This window comes from Macaca nemestrina, chromosome 18, assembly GCF_043159975.1.
Source record: "Macaca nemestrina isolate mMacNem1 chromosome 18, mMacNem.hap1, whole genome shotgun sequence".
Classification (NCBI taxonomy): Eukaryota; Metazoa; Chordata; class Mammalia; order Primates; family Cercopithecidae; genus Macaca; species Macaca nemestrina.
Genome location: NC_092142.1, coordinates 19,098,486 through 19,125,542, shown reverse-complemented (window position 1 = coordinate 19,125,542; position 27,057 = coordinate 19,098,486). Strand labels below are relative to the sequence as shown.

Sequence of the window (27,057 nt, the reverse complement as noted above, 5' to 3'; positions counted from 1 at the left end):
CGGACCGGAACTGGGAGGCTGGCGGGGAGGGATGGGAGTATCTGGAAGGGCTACGGTTCCCAAAGATCAGGGGCTGCAACTATTCCCAGAAGGGAGTGTTCTGCATCTCACCTTCCTGCAGCCCGCAGGAGAGGGAAGCAGGGGTCCGTCCTCTCCCTTTGGTATCTTATGTGGCTGGGATGGTTGCGGCGACGGGGGTGGGGACGGGGACGGGGTGGCGGGCTGCGGAGGTGGAAAGGAAATCTCACCCTGAGAATCTGGAGTGCGGGGAAGGGATGCTGCTCAAAGGTCTGTTTCTGGCTTTGGCAGGGGGGCCACCTGAGACTGCTTGGGTTTGCTGGTCTGAAGGTCACCCAGGGAACCAGCCCTATATGGAGTGCCAGAGCGCAGCTCCCAGGCCTGATCGAAGCAATGCCGACTTCGGAGAGGCCTGTGGACTAGGACGGGTGAGGGGGACTCAGTGCCGAGGCGGAAGGCTGCCCCGGACCCCTCCTTCAAGCAGGTCCCACGGCCGCCCAGCGGACACGCGTCCGGGCTGTGCCCTGAGCGTCTGCGGAGAGCACAGCCAGTGGCCCCAGCCACTGAATATGTGCGCCCTGAAGGGCGGTGGACGTGTGCGTACGTGGGTGATGTGTGCGGTAGGGGTGGTGGCCATCCTGCCTAGGGACCCACGTGAGGGGTGCACCGTGTGGACGTGTGTGTTTGGAGGGGCGAAGGACGCGGGTGTTAGACTCAGTGTGCGTAAAGGGATAAGGACACCTGGGAGGTGGGCAGTGAGGAGAGAGGAGTGTGTCCAGGAGGAACCTGCCTAGAGGAGGCCTAGCGGTGTGTGTGCCCCTAGGTGCATACCGGGGTGTTGGTGACTTCGAAGGGCACCCGGCGGGATCGATCCTGTCTGCGTCCTGGACCTGGTGCTGGTGTGTTTCGGGGAAGTTACTGCTTATGAACCCACCTTGGAGTGTGGCCTGGGGGCAGGAAGGCTCCTGCGCTGGGACCCCTCGGTACCCCTCGGTCGCGATACCCTTCGGTAAGTGTATTGGCTGGGGGAGGGGTGTTCCCGAAAATGGATGTACCCTGGGGAGTTGCCCGGCTCGTCTGGATTGTTTCTGGGCGCACTGTGGTTGTGGGGGGAATGTCCCCGAATAGGGGACACGGGAGGTGGGGGGGGTCGTCTTAGCGATCCGGGCTAGAAGCCACGAGCTTGGGCTCCGAGGGTGCATACAGACGGCGCCTAGCCCGGCGCGGAACCGCCAGCGGGACTGGGGGTGGGGCTCGGAGGCCCGGGGGCGGGGCCGGCCGAGGGGCGGGGGCGGGGCCGCGGCCGCTGCAGCAGCGCGGGCCGGGCCAGGGGGCGCCTCGCGCGGCAGCGACTCTGGCAGGCGCTGCAGTGAAGCTGGACCCGCAGGCGGGCGTGCGTGGAGCGGGGGCCGCGGCCGCGCTGCAGAGATGTGACTCGGGCCGAGGGCCAGCTGGAGCGTTGGCGCTGCGGGGCCGCAGGGGTCGGTGAGTGCGAGCTGAGCCGATGCGGTGGAGGACGCTGTGGGGACCCCAGAAACTTTTCCCGCCGTGGATTTGGGAGGATTGGGGGGTCTGCTTCTTGTGTTTTTCTAAGCGGCCCCCCAACCCCAGCCAGGGAGTTCACTGGGAGATGTGGGATCTGGGCGAGGGGAACCACGGTGCGTCGGGAGCGGAGCCGTAGAGGGGTGGGCGGGAGAGGGGAGGGTCTGGGGACCTTTACGGGGAGAGGGGGACTGTGCCTGGATCAGGTAGAGATCCAAGTCTCCCAGGAGGGTCTGGGGGCGACCACAGGTGAAGGGCAGCTGGGGAGCGTAAAGGAACCCAGCCATGTCCTAGTGACTCGTGGTGTGTGAGGAGCTGCGGGCTGGTCCTGGGGCCGCGTGGGGGGGCTGACTGTGGACGGGGCAGACGCAGCCGGGGGCACAAGGGCTGGACTTTGTGGGTGAACAGCAGCACCTGTCGCGGGGGCTGGGGGTCAAGCCCTTAGCCGGCTTGAGTGCGCATTACTCAGCAAGGGGAGGGGGGGACATGGCGGGGGAAGAGGGCAGAGCTGAGACCTGGGCTGGGGACCAATGACGGGGAGGGGTAGGGAGGAGGGGGCGGCTGCATACAATGGCGCGGCGGGGGGAGTGGCGTTTCCCTTCCAGACAGGGGGCACTTGGACCTCTGGGAGAGGCGGCTAGGCTGGGGATAAGGACTAGACCTCTGCTCTGTCCCCTCTCCTTGGGGGACACAGGATTCCAGCCCCACGAGGACCCCACACATCCCGGGGTCCCTAGGGCTTGGGCCGGAAAGGGAGCGCGCTGGAGGAGCCCGCACCCGCCTTGGCACCGGGCAGCAGGTTAAACAGCCTGGGAGGGGCCAACGACCTTGCCCCAGAAGTCTCCCCCGTGCAGCGGGTTCACTCCTCAGTCCTTGCTCTGTCACACCCAGGCCTAGCCAGTTCCCCCTTTCCGTCCCCCGTTCGCTAAGGGGGCGGCTCCTTGGAGCGCGGACAAAGGCCCCTGGAGTGTGGCGGGCAGCGGCGTCCCCGCCTGGGGCCCCAGCCCACGCGCCACATTGGCCGCCCAACTGCACCAGGCCGGGGGGCACCTGAATGGAGCCCAGAAAGCCCTGGGGGTCCCGCAAAGACAAGAGAAGTGGGGGAGGGATCTGGCACAAAAACCCCGGCACTTCAGCCAAGGAACCTTCTTAATTCAGAAGTTTCTTCGGTGGGGACTCGAGGCTTGCGGAGGATCCAGGCTTTGAGTTAAACTGCATGCAAATGACATGTAAATAGAATGCAAATTGGCATCTGTCGTTTGGAAGCCCTCCCGGCCAGTTTGGTATCTAAGACTGTGGAGTGAACAGTTTCCTATCTGCTCCCTGCTCTAAGCCTGGAAAGGGGTCAGCTGAGTTGGGAAGGGAAGGAGATTCCAGGGGGAAGGAGCCGCCATTTGGGGCACAGGCAGCAAGACAGGCAGTTTTGTTAGAAAGATAAACTCAGAATCTTTATTGGATTAATATGTTATTTCAAGAAACATGCCAGGGACAGAACTGGGTGCCTTGTATAAAACGGACAAGACCCCTTCTCTCCCGGGGCTGGGGAGGTGAGTGAGCAAACATTAAACAAACCCATAGCAAATGGATATGAAATCCAATTGGGATAAGGACGGCCAGGAAAATAAGAAGGGGTGATGTAAAAGAAGGTGACAGGGGTGTATGTACCTGAGAAGACTGTTCGCGGAGTGACATTTGAGTGCAGCCCAGCTAAAAGAGGGGCGCGCCGCTGGGGAGGTCTAGGGGGAAGACTGAACCAGGAGGAAGGCACTGTGCGTGCAAAAGGTTGGAGGTGGGAATGAGCTTAGAGGAACTGAACAAAGGCCATTGTGGCTGGAGCTGTAGGCAGATTTGGGGGTGGGGATAGGGGAATGGTGAGGACCAGCCAGATCACGATCTCTTGGGCCATGGAAAGGAGTTTAGGGTTTATTTCGTTTGGACCAGCGAACCCTCCTAGGGTTTTGAGCCGGAGGCCTTCGGATCTCATTTGTAGAAGCTCCCCTGACGTTGACCAGATGGAAAATAGTCCCCCTTTCCATTCTGCCCATGGGGCGAGAGAGATGCTGGGAGCCTCCAAAGGGCCCTGTCCAGCCTTGGGGGACCGCTTCGAGCCTAGCCAGCCACTGCAAGCCAACTGGAGGAGCAGCTCAGGTTTTAAAATCCACTCCCTACTTTGAAACAGTTTTGATCCACCCTAACTGAGCCACCCGGAGCCCACGGCCCCGTAAGCACTTTCTCGCAGAGCTTCCTGGGGGTTCCGAGTTAGTCACATTTTCTTCTCGGAATTACAGCCTGAGAGGAACCAACCACCGTGGCTCGGGCAGCCAAGGATGCAATTTGCATTTAAATGATTGCTTTTATTTACAGGACTGGAGCTGCTTTGCATATTCATGGATCACAGAGCTTGTGTTCTTGCAACCCTGTTTACTAACCTATGAGGATTTTCTAATTTGAGAGCCCTCAAATGGGCCAGTGGTCTAGTCAGCATTGGGGAATGAAGATTAGGAGAACCTGTAACTTGGAAAAGATATCAGAGGGTGAGAATTGCAGGTCTGGGAAAGAGCTTAAAGTCAGGAAACCTTGTAACAGTTTAATCCTGCAGAGCAGGAAATGGACCAGAGGCTCCAGCAGGAGTGAGCTGGGACAGACTGTGATGCTGGGGTGCATGGGGAGACTGGCTCTGCAGCCCCATCCTGGGCCTCTGTCATACGTGGGGGCTTCAGAACAGGGCTGCAGCAGAAAGGCCTTGAGGTCCGGAGCTGGGAGAAATGGGTTCTAGTCCCAGGCCAGCCTGTAAATTCCAGTGAGCCTCTGGCCAATTTTTCTGATGTCTCTGACTTCATTTTCCCTACAGGAAAATGGGAATCATGATTGCCTTTTCTTTTTTCAGACAGTTTAACTCTGTCACCCAGGCTGGAGTGCAGTGGCGCAATCTCGGCTCACTGCTAACTCCGCCTCCCCGTTTCAAGAGATTCTCCTGCCTCAACCTCCCGAGTATCTGGGATTACAGGTGTGCACCAGAGACAGGGTTTTACCATGTTGGCCAGGCTGGTTTCAAACTCCTGTCCTCAAGTGATCCGCCCACCCCAGCCTCCCAAAGTGCTAGGATTACAGGCATGAGCCACCGCAGCTGGCCATGATTGACTTTTTAACAAGCAATTCACTAAAAAGCTGTTGCTTCCTCTGTGTCAGGCACCAAACCTGACTTTTCTTTTCTTATTTTATTTATAATAGAGATAGTCTTGCTATGTTGCCCAGGCTGGTCTTGAACTCCCTTCCTCAAGCAATCTCCTGCCTCCTATAGAGCTGGGATTATAGGCGTGAGCCATCACACCCGGCCCAGACTGAGTATTTTTCACGTACTTCTCACACCAGCCTTGTAAAGCAGCACTATCATTATTCCCATTTTACAGATGGAGAGACTGAGGTTCACAGAGGTTAAGTAATGCCCAGTGTCACATAGTTCTGTCTGACTCCCCTCTTCTGGCCTCCCTCCCACTGAGACCTTTCAGCCTGGTGGGAGCGTGAACTGTGTACCCGTATTCATGTTGGTACTGGGCACTGAACTATTACATATGCACAGGGCTTGCAAATCCACTCCCACACCACCTGCTCATTTTGTCTTTCCCTTCTGTGTTCCAGTACCTACCGCCATCTTTAGAGAAGGTAGGTTAAGATGCCACTGACCTGCTAGACACTGGGAGGGGACGTGGCTGGGGTCAGGGGGATCCAGGGTGCAGCCATGCTGGTAGCAGCTGGGGCAAGGCCAGTAAGAATGTTCTAGAACGGTTTTGTACATTTCATGTCTCCTTTCCATGGATGAAAGGGAAGATGGGGATGCTGGTTCCCAAGAGAATGGCTGGTGTCTGCTCTGACTCTGCAAGAGAAACGCCCGGTTTCAGGGCACCCCAAGGTCCTCTGGCCTGGGTTCTACCTCCACAGCGAGGCTCTCACTTAGAGCACCTGCTGCAGGTGGCAGAAGAGTGTGGGAGTCCCCAGGGCCAACCACTCCAAGAGTGTCTCCCCTTCACACCACCTCAGGGACCTCATTGGTTGGTGTGTGATGGGGGAGGCTAGAAGCCAGCAGTGGACAAAAACCTAAACCAGTAACCTCATTACAACACATTCTTTTCTTTTTTTCTTTTATTTTATTCATAACAGAGACAGAGTCTTGCTATGTTGCCCAGGCTGGTCTTGAACTCCTTCCTCAAGCAGTCTCCCACCTCAGCCTCCCAAAGTGCTGGGATTACAGGCATGAGCTTGGAAGCCAGCAGTGGACAAATACCTAGGCGAGCCACCTTGTTACAACACCAGCTCCATGGCAACCGCCCCTTCTAGAAAAATGAAAGCGCTCACCACCTCAGACAAGAGAGCGTTTGCCAATCTTTTTTACCTATGTATTGTATTTTATTATTATTATATTTTGAGCTGTCTTTATGCTGTCACCTAGGCTGGAATGAAGTGGCTCAGTCACGGCTCACTGCAGCTCAAACTCTTGGGCTCAAGTGATCCTCCCACCTTAGCCTCCTGAGTAGCTGGGATTGCAGGCACACACCACCACACCTGGCTAATTTTTGAATTTTTATAGAGACAGGGTTTCACTACGTTGCCCAGGCTGGTCTCCAACTCCTGGACTCAAGTGATTTGCCTGCCTTGGGCCTCCCAAAGTGCTGGGATTACAAGTGTGAGCCACCGTGCTTGGCCTTTCTAATGTATTTAATAGACACCTTATATAAACTGCTTACCCCGTTAACTACTGTCCTAAACCCTAAGTATTTTAACTGTCACCGCAACCCCATGGGGTGGACACTGTTATCACCTTTGTTTTGCAGATGAGGCACCTTATGGCAGCTGCCCAGAGTCACAAGGTGCTAGCAGGTGGTGTGGGGACATTATCAGAAACTGGAAGATCTGATTCCTAAGTTCACACCAAGGTACGGCCTTGGCATAGCCTCCAGGCAGGCCTTGTTTTCCTTCTCTTGCAAGGAATCCTGCCTGCCTGTGTTCTGGCCTCTGCAGGCCCCAGCACGTGGAGAGATAGAGTGTGCTATTCCTCCACCTGCTAGCTGCTTCTGGCCCCGCTGCAGAGTGCGTGCATGCGCACGCGCACGCGTTTGTGTGTGTGAGAGAGACAGATGCAGTATATTTAAGAGCATCTGAGTGAGTCACATTTCTAGGAGCCTGGCTGGCAGAAAAGGTAATTAGTATGTGAGCTGAGTCTTGTGCATTCGTTCACATTTATTCATTACTCCTTTTGAGAAGCGCGCACGCTTGCATCCCACGGGTTTGTTGCCATATATTCATCCTGTCCCAATCAGTCCTGCCTCAAGGCTGACTCAAAGCCTCTAATCTGGTATTATTCCTTTTGGGGCTCCTGGAGAGCTGCCCAGCTCTCAGGGTGAGAGGCACCAGGTGGCTAATTTAGCAGGATGGGGGCTTACCTGCCAGGGGGCACAGTGGATTGTGGGCATTGCCTGCCTTGTCTTGGGCTGGGGTGGGGAGATGAAGGAGGTAGTGCTCTGAGTTCCAGCTCTCGCTGCTGTACGTGTCCTTGTGTATCCAGCCTCGGTACACCCCAGCATCGCCTACAGTGCTTGTGGAAGCACTGGTGGCTGGACCCACTCCCTGGGAATCTGCACTTCTAAAGAGCTCTGGGGCTCTTGCCAGCCCAAGAACCAAACTTCGACGTAAACCTCTCAGACCCTCAGTTTTCTCCCCTATAAATGGGAATGAGAACACACGGCCTTTCAGGGTGGTGTGAGGTTTGGAGACCACATTTATTCATTCATTTGGCAACTGGAATGTGAGCACTGCCCATGTGCCAGGCACTGGGGAATTGGTGCAGAACAAGATGACAAGGTGCTGGGCATGAGGTAGGGGTTGGGGGAGGAGGGGAATGGTGAGGAACAGACCAAAAGAGTACAACAAATAAAATAATCTGGCCCAGTGTGGTGGCTCACGCCTGTAATCCCAGCATTTTGGGAGGCCAAGGCAGGCAGATCACTTGAGGTCAGGAGTTCGAGACCAGCCTGGCCAATATGGCAAAACCCCCTGTCTCTGCTAAAATACAAAAATTAGCCAGGCGCCTGTGATCCCAGCTACCTGGGAGGCTGAGGCAGGAGAATCACTTGAGCCCAGGAGGCAGAGATTGCAGCGAGCCGAGATCATGCCACTGCACTCCATCCTGGGCAACATAGCGAGACTCTGTCTCAAAAAAATAAAATCAAATAATTGAAAATTGAGATACACGCTACAAAGACAACAATCAAAAGTATTGACAAGGACAGGGAGAATCTACTTTGGGTTTGTTTGTTCGTTTGTTTGTTTTTATGATGGAATCTCTGTTGCCCAGGCTAGAGTGCAGTGGCGTGATCTTGGCTCATTGCAACCTCCGCCTCCCGGGTTCAAGTGATTCTCCTGCCTCAGCCTCCCAAGTAGCTGGGATCACAGGCACGCGCCACCACGCCTGGCTCATTTTTGTATTTTTAGTAGAAAAGGGGTTTCACCATGTTGGCCAGGCTGGTCTCGAACTTCTGTTCTCAAATGATTTGCCTGCCTCAGCCTCCTAGAGTGCTGGGATTACAGGCGTGAGCCACTGTCCCAGGCCCGGGAGAATCTACTTTGATTGACTTGCCAAAGGCTCAGCAAGTGGCACTTCTAGGGCTCTAGTGTGTAGTAAAAGCCCAGGAGCAATAGTACAATTGTTTGCGTCTGGCCTCACCCCTTTGTAGCTGCGTGACCTTGGACAAGCCTGCTGTCCTCCCTGTTTTATCTCTTGTAAAATGGAGATAGTAATAGTACTTACCTTACAGAATTATAATGTAGATCATTAGGTACTAATAGACGTGAAGTACACAGAGTGCCTAGAACATAGCACTGTAAGGGTTAACCAGTTATTATTGTTGTCACTTTGGCTGCCATAGGAAACTCTGGGGAGCATTTCTGAATCCCCCAGAAGTCCTAGATGAGCTGCCTCAGCGTCAGTCTGTGAGGCGGTGTGCCACACCCCTCCCCCAAACAGCCTAGACATTGTCCTATGGAGTGCGGTGGCTGTCACCTCATGGGCAGCCTTGGCAATGATAATGACCCACTTGAGACAAGCGGTGCCATCAGTTGCGTCTATGTGCTTAGAGGTTGGGTAGGGAGGACTTCCTGGAAGAAGGGGCCGTAAGAGGTGGGAGGAATATTAAACTTCTTTGTTGTCAAGTGACAGAAACCCAGCTCAAACTGGCTTAATCCAAAAAAAAAAAAGCAGGGGCTAGTGGGAGTTAACTGGCTGCTGGAACTGCAAAGACCAGACTGGCTTCAGGTATGGATGAATCCAGCCATTCAGTGTATTAGGACTGTGGTCCATCCCATAGCTGTTTCCTCAGGGACAGCTTTACTCTCAGACAAGTTCTCGCCCTGTGATGGCAAATGTGTTCTCCAGCTTCAGGCCTCCGTCCTCGTAGTTTTTCAACCCCAGCAGAAAGAGAAGACCTCCTTCCAGTGAGTGCTAGAACAATCCTAGGGTGGATTCTCATGGGCCTCAGGCCACGTGCCTTTCCATGAACCACTCACTGTGGCTTAGGGTAGCATAAATGCTGTGATTGGCCAGGCCTGGGACAGATGCCCACGCTGGGAGCGCGGACGCAAGGTAGCTCTCCAAGGGAAAATCAGGTGCTCTTTCCAGAAATGGGAGAAGCGGATGCTGAGCAGCAAAAACAACAGCTGTCCCGGAAGAGCAGAGAGTTCCACCCTCAGGGATGAAAACAGAAAGCAAGAGTGTATCCATTTCCCATGTCAGAGAGGAGTCAGGAGCTGGAAACCTGGACCAGGGCCATAGAACTCTGCGCCATTTCAGAAGCTTGGTCGCCATCTTGGTGTTGGCGTCCTCCACACAGGTTTTCTGTTGTGGTTGCACGACTGAGCAGGAATGGGGAGGAGCTGGAGAAACAAAAGTCCCAATTTGCAGCCAGGTCTGGAAAAGAGAGAACCGCCTCCAAGAGTGAGTGGAAACAGCTTAAGAAGGCCAAGTTCTTGCAAAGAGACCCAGGGTGCAGGCTTGCTGCTGAGGGGCCTGGCTGGTTTCATGGAATCTTCCCCATCCATTCTGTCTTTACGTGCCTAAACCAGGCTTGCTCCACCTGGGCACAGTTGACCTGTAGGGCTGGATAATCCTTTCTGGTGGGAGCTGTCCCACCACATGTAGGATGTTTAGCAGCATTTCTGGCCTCCATCCCCTGATACCAGTTGCATCTCCCTCCCTAGTTGTGACAACCGAAAATGTCTCTAGACATTGCCAAATGGTCCCTGGGGGTAAAAATTGCACCTGGTTGGGAGCCACTGGCCTACAGGGGGAGGAGGGGTTGGGGAATCGGTGATAGTCAGGACTGCAAAGCACATTCCTGCCTGTCATCCTCCCAGCCACCCTGGGGCTGGATGGGATTAGAGAGGCTGCTTGGGACATTGCTTGCTGAAACCTGCTGAGAAGTCTCTTAACTGAGCTGGCCATTGATGAGGTGTCTCAGGGGAATCCACTCCAGGGCCCCTCCACCGGGTAAGGGACTGTTAGCATTTTGCTCTGACGCCTCCAGTTCTTACATTTTGATCCCTCGTGTGCTTTTAGGACCTCGTGACAAGCAATTGTGTTAGGATGTTTATCCAAAGAGTGGTAGGTTGAAATGTGCCCAGTGGGTATGCAACATGGGTTACATCAACCAGCAATTTTATTTGATATTTATTTATTGAGACAGAGTCTCGCTCTGTTGCCCAGGCTGGAGTGCAGTGACAAGATCTCGGCGCACTGAAACCTCCACCTCCCAGGTTCAAGCGATTCTTCTGCCTCAGCCTCCCAAGTAGCTGGGACTACAGGCACATGGCACCACGCCCAGCTAATTTTTTTATTTTTAGTAGAGAAGGGGTTTCACCATATTGGCCAGGCTGGTCTCAAACTGCTGTCCTCAAGTGATCCTCTTGCTTCAGCCTCCCAAAGTGTTGGGATTACAGGCATGAGTCACTGCGCCCAGCCTCAATGAGCAATTTTAAAATGTCTGGAGATAAACACTTGCATGTGTTTGGTTTTCTTTTTAAGTAGGCTGATTCAAAAGTTAAGTAAATAACTGCCCAGGTGGTGTGTGGACAAAGCACAAGTAGCTGCGGTGGCACGCCAGCAACTGATGTGGCAGGACCACGAATAAGTGCTGGATTGCAGGCCGACCGTCAGTGCCCGGGGTGCATCCTCACCCCCGAGCGTACCTGAGCAGGATGCTGAGGCGGGATGCTGGCCAGATGCCTTCTATTCCGAGCCTGCCTCCTCTCATCAGTAGGCAAAGGACATGAGCCCGACAGCCCCAGGCACCTTTTCCTTCAGTAACATCAATAATTTATGCCACTGGAAAGCCTCACAGCCAGGGCAGGATCTGAGACGCTCACAGGATCTCTGTAACAGTGAGGTGGTCGATACCGCATTTACTTAGGGAAGCCCCAGGGACATACTGGAGCCCGGGGAGAGCAGCTGGTCACAACCCCACACGTGGGTTGAGCTGGGGCAGTAAGTCTGGCTTGAGATGCTGGAAAACGAGCGCCCAGCCAGCTGTGCAGGCTGTGGCTTTCCTAAAGACCAGGCTCCCTTCAAAAGCAAGGGACCGTTAGAGGGGGGGAAAAAAAAAGGAGGAGCTGGTAGCTGTGAGGTAGAGGACGGTCCTTGCTATGTTTTTCATTCATTCAGTATTTACTAAACATCTACTTCATGCCAGGCGCTGTGTGTCGAGCTTCAGTCTACACCCGTGGTTCTCATCCAGGCGATTTTGCTTCCCCAGGGGACATCTGGCACTGTCTAGAGACATTTTGGGTTGGCACAGTTGGAGGAGGGGACGTGCTACTGGTATCCAGTGGGTAGAACCCGGGGATGCTGGTAAACATCCTACAACGCACAGTCCCCCATGACAGAGAACGACCCAGCCCAAATGTCAGTCGTGCCAAGACTGAAGGAGCCTTGTCTGCTGGTGAACAAGAGAGACCATGTCCCTGCCCTGCCATGTCTTGCAATGGAGGAAGTGAGGATGGGAGGACAGGAGGAAGGGAAGGCAGAAACAAAGTAAACAGTCAAAAAATGACAGACGCTATTAGACCGGAGGCTGTGGTGGAGAAGACTGGGGTGTGACCTTGGCCAAGGTCTGAGTTGATAGCATCAGAGCTGAGCTCGGCACAGGGAGGAGGAGTGGCCAGGAAGAGGGAGCAGAGGGGCAAGAGGAAACGTGGGTTAGGCCCATCACTGAGGCTGCTGTGTGGGGTCCAGCCCGTATATGAGCAGGAGAGAGAATTCTGCAGGTTTCCCAGGGAGAGACGCACTCCGGGGAATCCTCCAGAGATGTTCTAGAGAGCGAGCGTGGGAGGTGAGGGAGAGACGCAGCCTGGAACCAAGGAAGACAGCTGCTTTTGTGTTTACTACATTTGAAATGCTGGGATCCCGGCACTTTGAGAGGCCAAGGCGGGTGGATCACTTGAGATCAGGAGTTCGAGACCAGCCTGGCCAACATGGTGAAACCTCGTCTCTACTAGAAATACAAAAAAAATTAGCCAGGCGTGGTGGTGCACGCCTGTAATCCCAGCTACTCAGGAGGCTGAGGCAGGAGAATCGTTTGAACCTGGGAGGCGGAGGCTGTAGTGAGCCAAGATTGCACCACTGCACTCCAACCTGGGCGACAGAGAGACTCCATCTCAAAAAAAAAAAAAAAGAAAAAAGAAAGCAAAGAAATGCTGGGAGCCCTCGGAGTGAGGTCGCATCTGGGAGTTGAGTTGTGTGACCTTGTGCAAAGGTTGTCTCCTCCTGGAGACTCTGTATTGTCACCTGTAAGATGGAGGTCCTAAAAGGAGCTGTCTCACAGGGCATTGTGAGGACTGGATGTGTCCAATTCCTGTCCTGAAGTTAGTTGGTAGTAAATGTTAGCTGTTAGCCTCGAGAGGCTGAGACTGGGTAATTCATACCACTCATTCTCCTAGTGCAGCACTTGACCTGTGGCTGTCTCTTTAAAGTTTCATTTTTTTCCCCTTATTTTTCTTTCTTTTTCTTTTTTTCTTTTTTCTTTTTCTTTTTCTTTTTTTTTTTTTTTTGAGACGGCGTCTAGCTCTGTCGCCCAGGCTGGAGTTTAGTGGCGCAATCTCGGCTCACTGCGACCTCCGCCTCCCAGGTTCAAGCAATTCTCCTGCCTCAGCCTCCCAAGTCGCTGGGATTACAGGCACCTGACACCACACCCAGCAAATTTTTGTATTTTTTAGTAGAGATGGCATTTCACTGTGTTGGCCAGGCTGGTCTTGAACTCCTGACCTCGTGATCCACCCATCTCTGCCTCCCAAACCGCTGGGATTACAAGCGTGAGCCACCACGCCCAGCCTTCCCCTTATTTTTCAAGAGGTCTGAAGTGGCACAGAGTATCAAATTCAAAGAATACAAAAGGGTATACAGAGAAGTTGGCCTCCCTGCCACCCTGTCCTCCAGCCACCAGCGGTGATGATTCATGGTTCTTCACTGCACCCAGCCAAGGGTACAGATGGGACCCAAAACGAGAGGCGGGTCTTCTTCAAGAAGTCAGGAGAGGGGGAGTCTTCCAATGAATTGATCTTTCCTTCCCCCCTTGGCTTTTCTAGAATGTTCGTGGCATCAGAGAGAAAGATGAGAGCTCACCAGGTGCTCACCTTCCTCCTGCTCTTTGTGATCACCTCGGTGGCCTCTGAAAACGCCAGCACGTCCCGAGGGTGCGGGCTGGACCTCCTCCCTCAGTACGTGTCCCTGTGCGACCTGGACGCCATCTGGGGCATCGTGGTGGAGGCGGTGGCCGGGGCGGGCGCCCTGATCACACTGCTCCTGATGCTCATCCTCCTGGTGCGGCTGCCCTTCATCAAGGAGAAGGAGAAGAAGAGCCCCGTGGGCCTCCACTTTCTCTTCCTCCTGGGGACCCTGGGCCTCTTCGGGCTGACATTCGCCTTTATCATCCAGGAGGACGAGACCATCTGCTCCGTCCGCCGCTTCCTCTGGGGCGTCCTCTTTGCGCTCTGCTTCTCCTGCCTGCTGAGCCAGGCGTGGCGCGTGCGGAGGCTGGTGCGACACGGCACGGGCCCCGCGGGCTGGCAGCTGGTGGGCCTGGCGCTGTGCCTGATGCTGGTACAAGTCATCATCGCTGTGGAGTGGCTGGTGCTCACCGTGCTGCGTGACACGAGGCCGGCCTGCGCCTATGAGCCCATGGACTTTGTGATGGCCCTCATCTACGACATGGTACTGCTGGTGGTCACCCTGGGGCTGGCCCTCTTCACTCTGTGCGGCAAGTTCAAGAGGTGGAAGCTGAATGGGGCCTTCCTCCTCATCACAGCCTTCCTCTCTGTGCTCATCTGGGTGGCCTGGATGACCATGTACCTCTTCGGCAATGTCAAGCTGCAGCAGGGAGATGCCTGGAACGACCCCACCTTGGCCATCACGCTGGCGGCCAGCGGCTGGGTCTTCGTCATCTTCCACGCCATCCCTGAGATCCACTGCACCCTTCTGCCCGCCCTGCAGGAGAACACGCCCAACTACTTCGACACGTCGCAGCCCAGGATGCGGGAGACAGCCTTCGAGGAGGACGTGCAGCTGCCGCGGGCCTATATGGAGAACAAGGCCTTCTCCATGGATGAACACAATGCAGGTAAAGTGGGCATCGCCCGGCTGGGTCAGAGCATCTCAAAAGACGCTCTTCTTCCTCTGCAGTAGGGATGAGCAGTCCCAGTGCCTGGGACAGTCGTAGCAGATCAGAACCCACAAACGTTGGCTCCTGTGCTGAAACTGGCCCAGATATGGTTTGGGTTGTTGGTTTGTTTGAGCCGGATTTTCGCTCTAGTCACCCAGGCTGGAGTGCAGTGGCGCAATCTCAGCTCACTGCAATCTCCGCCTCCTGGGTTCAAGTGATTCTCCTGCCTCAGCCTCCCGAGTAGCTGGGACTACAAGTGTGTGCCACCATGCTCAGCTAATTTTTGTATTTTTAGTAGAGACGGGGTTTCACCACGTTGGCGAGCTTGGTCTTGTATTCCTGACCTCCAATGATATGCCCATCTCGGCCTTCCAGAGTGCTGGGATTACAGGAGTGAGCCACCGCGCCCAGCAGGGTTTGGGTTTTGTTGTTGTTGTTTTTGTTTTTGAGACAGGGTCTTGTTCTGTTGCCCAGGCTGAGTGCAGCGGCATGATCATAGCTCACTGCAGCCTCAAACTCCTGGGCTAAAGTAATCCTCCCACCTCAGCCTCCCGACTAGCTGGGACTGCATGCATGCGCCACCATGTCCAGCTGATTTTTTTATTCTTTGTAGAGACAGGGTCTCATTAGGTGGCCCAGGCAGGTCTCAAACTCCTGGGCTCAAATGATCCTCCCGCCTCAGCCTCTCAAAGCTCTGGATATGGATTTTTATTAAGCTTTTTTTTTTTTTCCCCTACCAATTGCCAGCCAATTTATTTTAAAAATACAGGTTTCTGGTTTCTTTTGCAAAGTCGAATCTGGCAACACTGGACCAACATTTCCACTGGGCTGCAATGGTCTGAAACTGACTTGAGACCATGTGCACTAGAAGACCCTGCCTCTGGCCCCTCCTGGAGCTGTGGCTGCCCTTCAGACGGGAATCCACTTTTCTGTTCACCGCACTCTCCACCACTCTCTATTGCTCCTGACCCAGCTGCTATGTAGCATAGTAACATTAATTCCCTGGCTCCCCCAAGCATTTGAGTCTGCAACCCATGTGCTGGATGGATGTGGCTGGGGGCCACAGCGGGAATGGCTCCCATACCCTCTCCTACCTCCGTCACCAGGAATGTACTAATTTGGGCCCTGGAGCCAGCTGTCTGGGTTCAAATTCTGCCTCTGCTGTGGCTTTGAACAAATTATATTACTTTTATAAGCCTCAGTTTTTCTCATCTGTGAACTAGAAATAGTAAGAGACTGTACCTCATAGAGCTGTTAGGAGAAGGAACACAGTGAGTACAAAGCCCTCTTGGTACCTGCTGTGTTCTCTGTGCATCTTACTCGGCTTCCCCTGGAAGCAGAATCTGAGACAAGGGCTCCAGTGCAGGTGGTTTAGTGGGGCGGTGGTCCCTGCAAGGGAGAGGGCAGGGAGAATGAGACTGAGAAGGCAGAGATGATAAAACAAGTACATTAATGAGCCAGTTACCACCACGGGCAACAGGGGCTCATTCGTGCTGGGAATTCTCTGAGGACATAGGCTGAATGAGCCTCAGAATTGGTCCAGGAAGAAAAGGAGGCTGGGGCATCTGTCCACCAGCTCCCATCTCCCAGTGTTATTTGGTTTTGGTTTTTGTCTTTATGGACTGAGTCTCGCTCTGTTGCCCAGGCTAGAGTGCAGTGGCACAATCACAGTTCACGCAGCCTTGACCTCCTGGGCTCAAGCAGTCCTCCCACCTCAGCCTCCCCAGTAGCTGGGACCACAGGCACACACCACCACACCCAGTTAACTTATTTTTTATTTTTGATAGACACGGAGTCTCACTATGTTGCCTAGGGTGGTCTCGAATTCCTGAGCCCACGTGATTCCCCCCCACCCCGGCTTCCCAAAGTGCTGTGATTACAGGCATGAGCCATAGCACTGGGCTTCCAAGTGTGATTAACATCCCCTATAATTCTGGTGACTGGGGTGGATAAGTATCATCTGTTCCAAGGCAGAAACACAGATTTGCTGGGCACTTGAGATGGACGTTTTCTGGGTACCCAGGGCTATCTGCTACTGCTGCAGGGGGCTTCAGAAGTGAGGTCCTATCTAGGGGATGTGGCATAGGAACCCACTAGGACCTGCCTAGGGGATGTGATACAGGAACCCAAATCCCCTGCTATGGATACTTGAGAAGTATCTCTTAGAATCATTACTTGAAGGCAGTCAGCCAGGGTCCCAGCACTAGAGATTAAATAAACTTGCGCTTTCTCGGTTCTTTGAAGATGCATCAGGGGCTACAGCATTCATAATAATAATAACTAGTATTGTCATCATTTGTTGAACACTATGTGTCAGGCACTATTGTGCATTTTTTTTTTTTTTTTTTTTTTTTTTTGAGGCAGTATCTCACTCTGTCACCCAGCAGGCTGGACTGGAGTGCAGTGACGCGATCTCAGCTCACTGCAGCCTCCGTCTCCCAGGTTCCAGTGATTCTCCTGCTTCAACCTCCCGAGTAGCTGGGATTATAGGCACCCACCACCACACCTGGCTGATTTTTGTATTTTTAGTAGAGACAGGGTTTCACCATGTTGCCCAGGCTGGTCTCGAACTCCTGACCTCATGTGACCCGCCTGCCTTGGCCTCCTGAAGTGCTGGGATTACAGACATGAGCCACTGCGCCCGGCCACTATTGTAAATATTTGACCTGCATTAGCTCTTTAGTCCTCACTACCAACTAATGAGGTAGGTCTTGTTATTATCCCCATCTTATGAGTGAATAAATGGAGGCTCTGAGAGTTAAATGACTTGCCCGAGGACTTCAGATTATCATGATTCCCTCTTGAGTGACATTCACCCAGTGGCCTGGTGCATGGGCCATGCTCAGTAGCTACTCATCCTATCCAAGGCCATCCACATCCCTCCTTCCCACCTGGATGTGCCCCTTCCCACTGGCCAAACCTACAGGAGGGAACGCCAGTAGCCCCTGGGCTAGATAGGGCTGGAAATCCCAGTGTGGCTTTTATCAGCTGCTCTCTTCTTACTATGAAGTTCCAAGTCAGCAAGCCCGTGTTTGTTGAAATTTGGCAGGGATGGCAGAGTCAGCCCAGCTTGGAGGCTGGCTCCCCGGGATGCCAGAAGATAGGGATCAGGACAGAGATCAGCACTGGGAACCCAGAGGGCCCTTCAGGGAATGTGGTGAGCAGAGATCAGGAGCTGGTCAGTTCCTGGGGTCCTGGTCGTGCCATCTCTTTGCTGGCCCAAACTCCCCACGGAACTCAAAAATCGCAATAACTCCTGAAACGGGTACAAACTTTTATGCATTCATGTTTTCCTTTCTTTTTTTTTTCCTTGAGATGGAGTTTCACTCTTGTTGCCCAGGCTGGAGTGCAATGAATGGCATGATCTCGGCTCACCACAACCTCCACCTCCAGGGTTCAAGCAATTCTCCTGCCTCAGCCTCCTGAGTAGCTGGGATTACAGGCATGCGCCACCACACCCGGCTAATTTTGTATTTTTAGTAGAGACAGGGTTTCTCCATGTTGTTCAGGCTCGTCTCAAACTCCTGACCTCAGGTGATCCACCCGCCTCAGCCTCCCAAAGTGTTGGAATTACAGGCAAGAACCACTGCACCCAGCCCCTTTTTTTTGTTTTGTTTTATTTTGTTTTGTTTTCTAGATGGAGTCTCACTCTGTCACCTGGGCTGGAGTGCAATGGTGTGGTCTCAGCTCACTGCAACCTGCACCTCCTGGGTTCAAGCAATTCTCCTGCCTCAGCCTCCTAAGTAGCTGGGACTACTTGAGATGGACACTCGAGATGTGCATGCCACCACACCCAGCTAATTTTTGTATTTTTAGTAGAGACGGGGTTTCACTATGTTGGCCAGTATGGTCTCAAACTCCTGACCTTGTGATCTGCCTGCCTCGGCCTCCCAAAGTGCTGGGATTACAGGCGTGAGCCCCTGCGCCCGGCCATGGAGCCTCTTTTATAAGGACATGAATCTCATTCATGAAGGCTCCATCCTGATGGCCTTATCACCTCCCAAAGGCTCTACCATCTAATATCATCACACTGGAGAAGAGGTTTTAACATATGTTTCTCTAGGGATTGTTCTATGGCTTTGTCAGATTCTCAAAGCCACCCATGACCCCAAAAGGTGAAGAACCAGTGTGTTGTTGAACATGATGGTTCCATTTTCTTGAAGTAAAACCACGATGCCAGAGTTACCCAAGTATTATGGCCTTTACAGTGTAAGATAACTAACCTCTGCTGGGGGCTTCCTGGGGGCCCAGTATCATTCTGAGCATTTTAGTGACTGATCTCTTTTAATCTCTGCAGTAACTCCAGGAGTTCTGATTTGCAGATAGGAAACTGAGGCACAGAGAGGCTAAGCAGTTTGCCCAAGAGGCAGAGCTGGAATTTGAACCCAGGCAGAGGCAGAGTTTAAATCCAGGCAGAGCCAAGAGTTTGAACCCAGGCGGGATAGCTCCAGAGGCCACATGCCTGACCCCTGTGCCATGGAATTACCCTCCTCTTCATAAAGCACTTAAGCGCCGCTCGTCTCACTGAGGTGTCAGGACAACTCTGTGCATTTGGAAAGATGTGGACTATCAGACCCATTTTACAGAGTGGAAAACTGAGCCCAGGGATGTCAGGCAGCTTGTTCAAGCGTAAGCTATAAATACACGGCAGAGCAGGAAGAGAAGTTGGTTTCCTGAATTCCATTACTTACATCCTTTCTTGTAAAAATGCAGCCAAGACTTTATAGCCAGATAAGATCCAGAGATGCAAGGGCTCTGGGACCCAGGTTGGTGTCCGCAGAGCTGGGGCTGGCGCAGGGGTGATGGAGAGTCTGGAGGTGCCGCCCACCCTGTTTCACATCTGTTTCACAGTGACACATTCCAAAGCCAAGGAAGTTGTCTTTCCATTCCCCTCTTTCTTTTCCAAAACAAAAATCCTTTATCACTCCTTCTTGGTGGCAAATAAGCAACAATAATCATACAGAATCAGCAGAATCATGTAGGTTCAACAAGTAAAAATAATAGCCAGGTGCAGTGGCTCACACCTGTAATCCCAGCACTTTGGGAGGCTGAGGCGGGCAGATTGCTTCAGCTCAAAAGTTGGAGACCACCCTGGGCAACATGGTGACACCCCTGTCTCTACTAAAAATCCAAAAAAAAATGATAATAATAAATAGCTGGGCATGGTGGTGCATGCCTGTAATCCCAGGTACTCGCTCGGGAGGCTGAGGTAGGAGAATGGGAGAATCGCTTGAACCAGGGAGGCGGAGGTTACAGTGAGCTGAGATCGCGTCACTGCACCCAAGCCTGGGTGACAAAGGGAGACTTTATCTCAAATGAAAAATAAAAATAAAAAACAATAATAAACAAAAATTGCTTAAAATCCCTTTGCCCGGGGGCAATGGTTTGCTTCCACACTCACACACAATAGGGCAGAGTGCTTCTTAACCAGGCTACACATTACAATCACTTGGGCTGCTTTAAAAAATTACCAGTGCTTGGCCGGGTGCAGTCCCAGCACTTTGGGAGGCCGAGGCGGGTGGATCACAAGGTCAGGAGTTCGAGACCAGCCTGGCCAATATGGTGAAACCCCATCTCTACTAAAAATACAAAAAAATTAGCCGGGCATGGTGGCACATGCCTGTAATCCCAGCTACTCGGGAGGCTGAGGCAGAATTGCTTGAACCTGGGAAACGGAGGTTGCAGTGAGCTGAGATCGTGCCACTGCACTCCAGCCTGAGCGACAGAGTGAGACTCCATCTCAAACAAACAAACAAAAAAAAAAAAACAATGCTTGCTCACTTGTGATTAAGTCTGAGTTTGGGATTAGGTGTTTTCTAAACTCTCCAAGTGATTCTCAGATGTAACCAGGTTGAAACCACTGGTCTGAGTGATGTTCTTCAGCGTGCTTACTTTAAATCAGTGTTACGGAGGTAACTGCAGATCAGTAACTGCAGAGCTACAGTCTCCTTTCAATGATGCAGAGCTTGCCATTAGGCCCTGTTACTTAATTTTTTGATCTTCAGCTGGTGAATCTTCTGCCTGCTTCTGGCTCTCGATGATAAACAGTGCTGCAATGAACATTCTTATGCATTCATCTTCAGGCTTTTAATCAATTCACTCCTTGCAAAAAGATTTTCTAGATATGGGTTAAAGAGTCTGCACTTCAAATCTTGATACAGTAAATCTTCACTTGACATTATTAGCAGGTTCTTGCAAACTGACTTTAAGTGAAATGATGTGTAATAAAACCAGTCTTTTTCCTGATTAATTTCACTAGCAAAACAATGACACTATTCAAGGACCTCTTGTAGGTTCCTTCACTTAAGTTGCAGTTTTCAAGAACCTTTTGATGGCATTAAGTGAGGAATTAATGTACATACTGCCAGATGGCACCCCAGAAAGGTAGACCAGTGGACTGCTCTTCCCCTTGATAAATGCATCAAAGCCCCATCTCTTCACCTCTTCAGCAATCCTGGGTGTTGTCAGACTTTTTAAAAAATAGCCTTCTTTTGAATCATCCCAAATGTGTGTCCACCAAAATTCACATGAAGCTGGGCGCAGTGGCTCACAACTATATCCCAGCTCTTTGGGAGGCTGAGGCAGGAGAATTACTTGAGCTCAGAAATTTAGAGACCAGCCAGAGCAACATAGGGAGACCCTGTCTCTACAAAAAAAATATAAAAATAAGCCAGGCATGGTGGCGTGTGCCTGTAGTCCCTGCTACTTGGGAGGCTGAGGTGAGAGGGTGACTTGAGCTAGGGAGGTCAAGGCTGCAGTGAGCCATATTCACGCACTGTACCCCAGCCTGAGGCAGAGACCCTGATTCAAAAAAAAAAAAATTCCTATGAGACCGGGCAAAACTCCCACAGAAAGGCTAAATTGGAGTCCTGGCTAGATGGCCTTTGTTCTAGAAACCCTTGCTTTGCTGGCTGGGGACTGGCATGCTCCCTTACCACAGGAGGAACAGCTGTTGGCATCTTTGGTGCTGACCTCAGCCAGCTTGTATTTTAGGAACCAGGCCCCATGCGGCAGAGGCCTTATCCTTGAGCTTTTGGGTCTCACAGAATAGCCGGTGCTGAGGAGCTATGGTTGGCCCAGTTTCTCTTGCATTTTAGCCTTTTGGTCTCTCTTCCTTTGAGAGTCCATCCCTGACATGCTATGCGGTGGGAAGGGCATTCTCCAGGCTGGCCTGGGGTTTTGCCAAGCCCCAGAAGCCTCCACGCCCTATATCCTTCCACTGAGTGAGACCTCAGATATATACAACCTCACCTGCTGCTTATTAATAAGTATCAACAAGGCATAAGGTATGTGATAAAAGATTAAAATACACTGAGAGATGTAGCACCTCGGATCACATCTTGGAAAGCGTTAACAAGGCACATGAAATGTTCACTTTCAACAGAGCAAGAAAGAAAAGTGTTCTTTCCTGTATCAGGGGCTTTGGGCTCTCAGATCTCATTAGGGCCAAGGCCTATTTAAAATGACCTTTTGCTTTGTGCGGGAAGGCCCCAAGTTGGCTTTGGGGGCAAGGCCAGCCTAGCATCACATGCAGGGTCTATGCAAGAAAAGGCTGGCATTCAGCCATTTGAGCTTTGATTCCTAATGGGACCTCCTTGTCTTAGGAGAGGTCCTAAGCAAGGTGGGTGAGCCTTGCTTGCCTTTCTCTCTGGCCCAGGTCTGGGTACAGTGTTAGTTGGGCTTCTTGAAGTAAGTTGCAAGTAATAAAAAAATTCAATGTGAGTAGGCCAAAGCAGCTGCCCCCAACCTTTTTGGCACCAGGGACTGGTTTCATGGAAGACAATCTTTCCATGGACCAAGGTTGGGGGGGTTGGGGGGCAGTTTCAGGATGAAACTGTTCCACCTTAGATCATCAAGCATTAGATTCTCATAAGGAACGCGCAACCTAGATCCCTCGCATCCACAATTCTCAATAGGGTTTGAGCTCCTATAAGAATCGAATGCCGGCCGGGCACGGTGGCTCATTCCTGTAATCCCAGCACTTTGGGAGGCCAAGGTGGGTGGATCACTTGAGGTCAGGAGTTGGAGACCAGGTTGGCCAACATGGCGAAACCCCGTCTCTACTAAAAACACAAAAATTAGCTGGGCATGGTGGCACGTGCTTGTGGTCCCAGCTACTTAGGAGGCTGAGGCCCGAGAATCGCTTGAATCTGGGAGGCGGAGCTTGCAGTGAGCCGAGATTATGCCACTGCACTCCAGCCTGGGTGACAGAGTGAGACTCTGTCTCAAAAAAAAAAAAAAAAGAACACAGATTCCTTGCCTGGGTCCCAACGCTGACTGTACCCCTTACCAACTGTGTGACCTTGGGCAAGTTACTTAACCTCTCTGTGCCCCAAGCAAAGTGGAAATAATGAAAGTACATATAGTCAGCCTGGGCAACAAAGTGAGACCCCATCTGTACAAAAAATATATTAAAAAATTATCCAGGCATTGTGGCGTGTGTCTGTAGTCCCAGCTACTCAGGAGGTTGAGGCAGGAGGCTTGCTTGAGCCTGGGAGTCCAAGGCTGCTGTGAACTATGATCGTGCCACTGCATTCTAGCCTGGACAACAGTGAGAGCTTGTCAAAAAAAAAAAAAAAAAAAGGACCTATCATGCGATGAAAATGAAATGAGTTAAAAAGAAAGGAAGAAAATGAAATGAGTTAATGGTTAATGTATAGAAAGTACATTGCACAGTGCCTGGCTCCTGGTTGGCACTCTGTAAAGCTTAACTGTATAACTAAGTTGATTTTGGTCCCTGCCCCAAGTAATTTGCAAAACAAACACACAAACAAACAAAAAACAAGAACAAACTCTCTTGTTGCTTTTTACCGAGAAAAGTGACTCCCTTCAGGGAAGACTTTTCTGTTTTTGAGACACAGTTTCACTCTGTCACCCACACTGGAGTGCAGTGGTGCAGTCTTGGCTCACTGCAACCTTTACCTCCCAGGTTCAAGCGATTCTTATGCCGCAGCCTCTCGAGTAGCTGGGATTACAGGTGCGCACTACCACACCTGGCTAATTTTTGTATTATTAAGGAACACTGGTTCTACCCATCTTTCAGAGGGAAAAAGTGCTGACATGCGTCTTGGCTTTAGGTCTCCCTTTTATTCTTGTTTGGAATAACCCTACACGTGTGGTTAGAGTCTCCCTGTTCTCATCCCTGGTCACTTTCCAGTGAAGACTCTTAGCAGCTTCCTCCTCAGTGTGTGTGCAGACACAGCAAGCAGTTCTGAGTAGCATGATGCTGAACTTTACATGAATGGCTTTCTGTAGCGAGAAGGCGCCTGTCACTCATGGCCTGCAGTGGCTGCGTGGCTTGGGGAAGGCTAGAGGCCCAACCATGGGCCTCCTTCCCCTGGTCTCTACAGCAGCTTTTCCCAAACCCACTGAGATGGGTCAGGCTCCTAGAGAGCCTGAGAACAAAGCCCCTTTGTGACTTTTGTTTTGAATCAGGCTTGTGACAAAGGGGAGGAGCCACTGGGCTGGGTGGATGGGGGTGCCCGCAGCGTGGTGGTGTTGCAGAGGAAGAAAACAAAATTGTGTCTTTTTTTTTGGTGATGTTGTCTTGCCAATCCCTCCCTCCCCCAGCTCTCCGAACAGCAGGATTTCCCAACGGCAGCTTGGGAAAAAGACCGAGTGGCAGCTTGGGGAAAAGACCCAGCGCTCCGTTTAGAAGCAACGTGTATCAGCCAACTGAGATGGCCGTCGTGCTCAACGGTGGCACTGTAAGTATCAAGATGTGATGTGGGGGTAGGAAGCCTAGGAGTCTACGGTGTGGGGGAGCAGCTTCAACAGGGACATACTCCTCCGTGGAGGCTGCTCATGTGGCCTGCAAGGACCGCAGCTCAAACGCATGCAATGCTTTTTTCTTCTTTCCCTTTCTACCCCCTTTCTCCACACACGGGATACCCACCTCTATTTAGAAAACCATCTGTAGATTCGTTTGAAAGAGTTCCTAATCCTTGTTGCACCAACTGAATTATTTGGCTTTCGTGATGCAGTGCCCCAGCTTTGTCCCTGGGAGGTGACTCTTGGAAAAAGCCTAGAATGAGGGAGCACCCCTAGCAGATTTTGCTGACATCCAACCTAGTTTAAGGTCCCCGGTCACCCCTCTGTTGATTCCCCCGAGCTGGGTACCAGGTTCTCCCATTCCCTAAGAGAAGTCTTAAGAAATTGAAGGAGTTACTATTTCTCTCCCTCAAACACAGAAGCAGGTTTACTACTATCTGATGCCAAACAGACCTTCAGCAGAATTGTCATTGTTTACGTTTGCCTCGGTGGAATGACATTATTTTGTTTCTCCAGCAATCCAAAGATGCACTCTCATCCCCACATTTAATTTCCAAACATAGCTACATGCTTCTTTCAGAAACAAGGCCTGAGCCAGTTTACATGTGTAAATTGGGTTTCCATTCTTTATATCATGTTCCAACTCCATAACTCAACCTGAACATTCTTTTTTGTGTTTTTTTTTCTTTTGATGTAAATTAGGGATGGTCTTTGATCTCTAGAGGGAATTTAGGTTTTCCTGGCCTTTTGAATGGTATGCTAGGCATTGGTTTGCATTGGTTTGGAACAGGCTCAAAGACAGAATCACAGATTTGCATTCTTAAAACCCCCTGCCAACCACTGGGCTGTTTTATTGTCCCGTGCCAAGAAAAGCCTGATTCACAAGCATTCGGCCTGTGTGTTATAATAAATATGGTTAGAAAAGCCCCCATCCGTCACTCTTAAGCCCTCCTGCTTCCTTCAAGGCCGGTGTGTGAAAAAATAGTCAAGACAGAAAGTGAATGAGTTGAACTTACATTCCTTGGGGGTGGATGATTCTAGAAAAGGGAGCTGGGCTTCCCAAGAACCACAGCAGCATGACACACAGTCATTGCTGCCTCTCCTGGGATTAGTCGGCCCATCTAGGTAAAAGCAAGGTAACTTATTTTTGCCACGTTGTTTACGCATCGGTTTCTAATGTTGATTTTGCAAAGCACAGAGTTCTCAGTGTGTTATCCTTATGTGTTATTCCAGATCCCAACTGCTCCGCCAAGTCACACAGGAAGACACCTTTGGTGAAAGACTTTAAGTTCCAGAGAATCAGAATCTCTCTTACCGATTTCCCTCCCTGGCTGTGTCTTTCTTGAGGGAGAAATCGGTAACAGTAGCCGAACCAGGCCGCCTCACAGCCAGGAAATTTGGAAATCCTAGCCAAGGGGATTTCGTGTAAATGTGAACACTGACGAACTGAAAAGCTAACACCGACTGCCCGCCCCTCCCCTGCCACACACACAGACACATAATACCAGACCAACCTCAATCCCCGCAAACTAAAGCAAAGCTAATTGCAAATAGTATTAGGCTCACTCGAAAATGTGGCTGGGAAGACTGTTTCATCCTCTGGGGGTAGAACAGAACCAAATTCACAGCTGGTGGGCCAGGCTGGTGTTGGTTGAAGGTGGGGGGCTCCCACTCTGTCACCCCTCCCCAGCAAGTGCTGGACCCCAGGTGGCCTCTTGGAGATGACCGTTGCGTTGAGGAGGACAAATGGGGACTTTGCCACCGGCTTGCCTGGTGGTTTGCACATTTCAGGGGGGTCAAGAGAGTTGAGGTAGTGGGCGGGATTCCAAGGCGAGGCCCAACTGAATCGTGGGGTGAGCTTTATAGCCAGTAGAGGTGGAGGGACCCTGGCATGTGCCAAAGAAGAGGCCCTCTGGGAGATGAAGTGACCATCACATTTGGAAAGTGATCAACCACTGTTCCTTCTATGGGGCTCTTGCTCTAGCATCTATGGCGAGAACACAGGCCCCACCCCCTTCCCTTGTAGAGCCATAGAAATATTCTGGCTTGGGGCAGCAGTCCCTTCTTCCCTTGATCATCTCGCCCTGTTCCTACACTTACGGGTGTTTCTCCAAACCCTTTCCCAATTTTATTCCCTTGTTCATTTCAAGAGCTCCAATGCGGTCACCAGCTGAAAGCACCTCCAGGAGGCAGGTTGGAAGGCAGGCACCACGGCAGGCTTTCTGTGATGATGCCACCTAGTAGGGCTTCCGGGGTGCCCGCTAGGATGCAGAGATGACCTCCCGCTGCCTTGCAAGCAGTGACACCTCGGGTCCTTTCCGTTGATATGGTGAAAGTTCCCGGGTGGAATGGATCACATGAGGGTTTCTTGTTGCTTTTGGAGGGTATGGGGGATATTTTGTTTTGGTTTTTCTGCAGGTTCCATGAAAACGGCCCTTTTCCAAGCCCATTGTTTCTGTCATGGTTTCCATCTGTCCTGAGCAAGTCATTCCTTTGTTATTTAGCATTTTGAACATCTCGGCCATTCAAAGCCCCCATGTTCTCTGCACTGTTTGGCCAGCATAACCTCTAGCATCGATTCAAAGCAAAGAGTTTTAACCTGACGGCATGGAATGTATACATGAGGGTGGGTCCTTCTGCAGATACTCTAATCACTACATTGCTTTTTCTATCAAACTACCCATAAGCCTTTAACCTTTAAAGAAAAATGAAAAAGGTTAGCGTTTGGGGGCCGGGGGAGGACTGACCTCTTCATAAGCCAGTACGTCTGAGCTGAGTATGTTTTAATAAACCTTTTGATACTTCTCAAGGCCCTAGTCTCTGCTGTCTCCCCTCCCCACCCCATCCTTGCAAAGCATTGGGGAAAATAAGGCCAATCTGGCCTTCCCTGTGTGGCCCTTCTTGGAGTTTTCCTTAACAGCTAGTGCATTTCCTTGTGTTACCACGCATGGGGAAGAAAACGCATGGCCCCAGAATGCCGCCCCCACCTGACCTCCCCGGAAGCACCCGCCTCTGCCCAGAGCATGTG

General features: G+C 51.8%; 1 protein-coding gene across 2 annotated transcripts; it reads left to right on the top strand.

The window, feature by feature from the left end:
* Window positions 1-589: 589 nt before the first annotated feature.
* LOC105484975 (G protein-coupled receptor class C group 5 member B) lies at window positions 590-26,838 on the top strand. 2 transcript variants are annotated; one of them, XM_011747085.3, is made up of 4 exons: window positions 590-1,027; window positions 13,186-14,216; window positions 23,829-23,965; window positions 25,263-26,838. In XM_011747085.3, exons 2-4 carry the CDS (start codon window positions 13,187-13,189, stop codon window positions 25,305-25,307), a joined length of 1,212 nt encoding a protein of 403 aa, XP_011745387.1. In that variant the 5' UTR covers window positions 590-1,027; window position 13,186; the 3' UTR covers window positions 25,308-26,838. The 2 variants fall into 2 exon arrangements, with proteins under 2 accessions (XP_011745387.1, XP_011745386.1); XM_011747084.2 differs by lacking the exon at window positions 590-1,027 and adding an exon at window positions 1,345-1,503.
* The last annotated feature ends 219 nt before the right edge of the window (window positions 26,839-27,057 follow it).

What these genes read in the sequence shown, in the direction of transcription:
- LOC105484975 (XM_011747085.3), top strand. Translation starts at nt 13,187, where the DNA reads ATGTTCGTGGCATCAGAGAGAAAGATGAGAGCTCACCAGGTGCTCACC. An exon ending in CATGGATGAACACAATGCAG is followed by an intron (nt 14,217 to 23,828) that starts GTAAAGTGGGCA and finishes TCCCTCCCCCAG; the next exon opens with CTCTCCGAACAGCAGGATTT. An exon ending in TCGTGCTCAACGGTGGCACT is followed by an intron (nt 23,966 to 25,262) that starts GTAAGTATCAAG and finishes GTGTTATTCCAG; the next exon opens with ATCCCAACTGCTCCGCCAAG.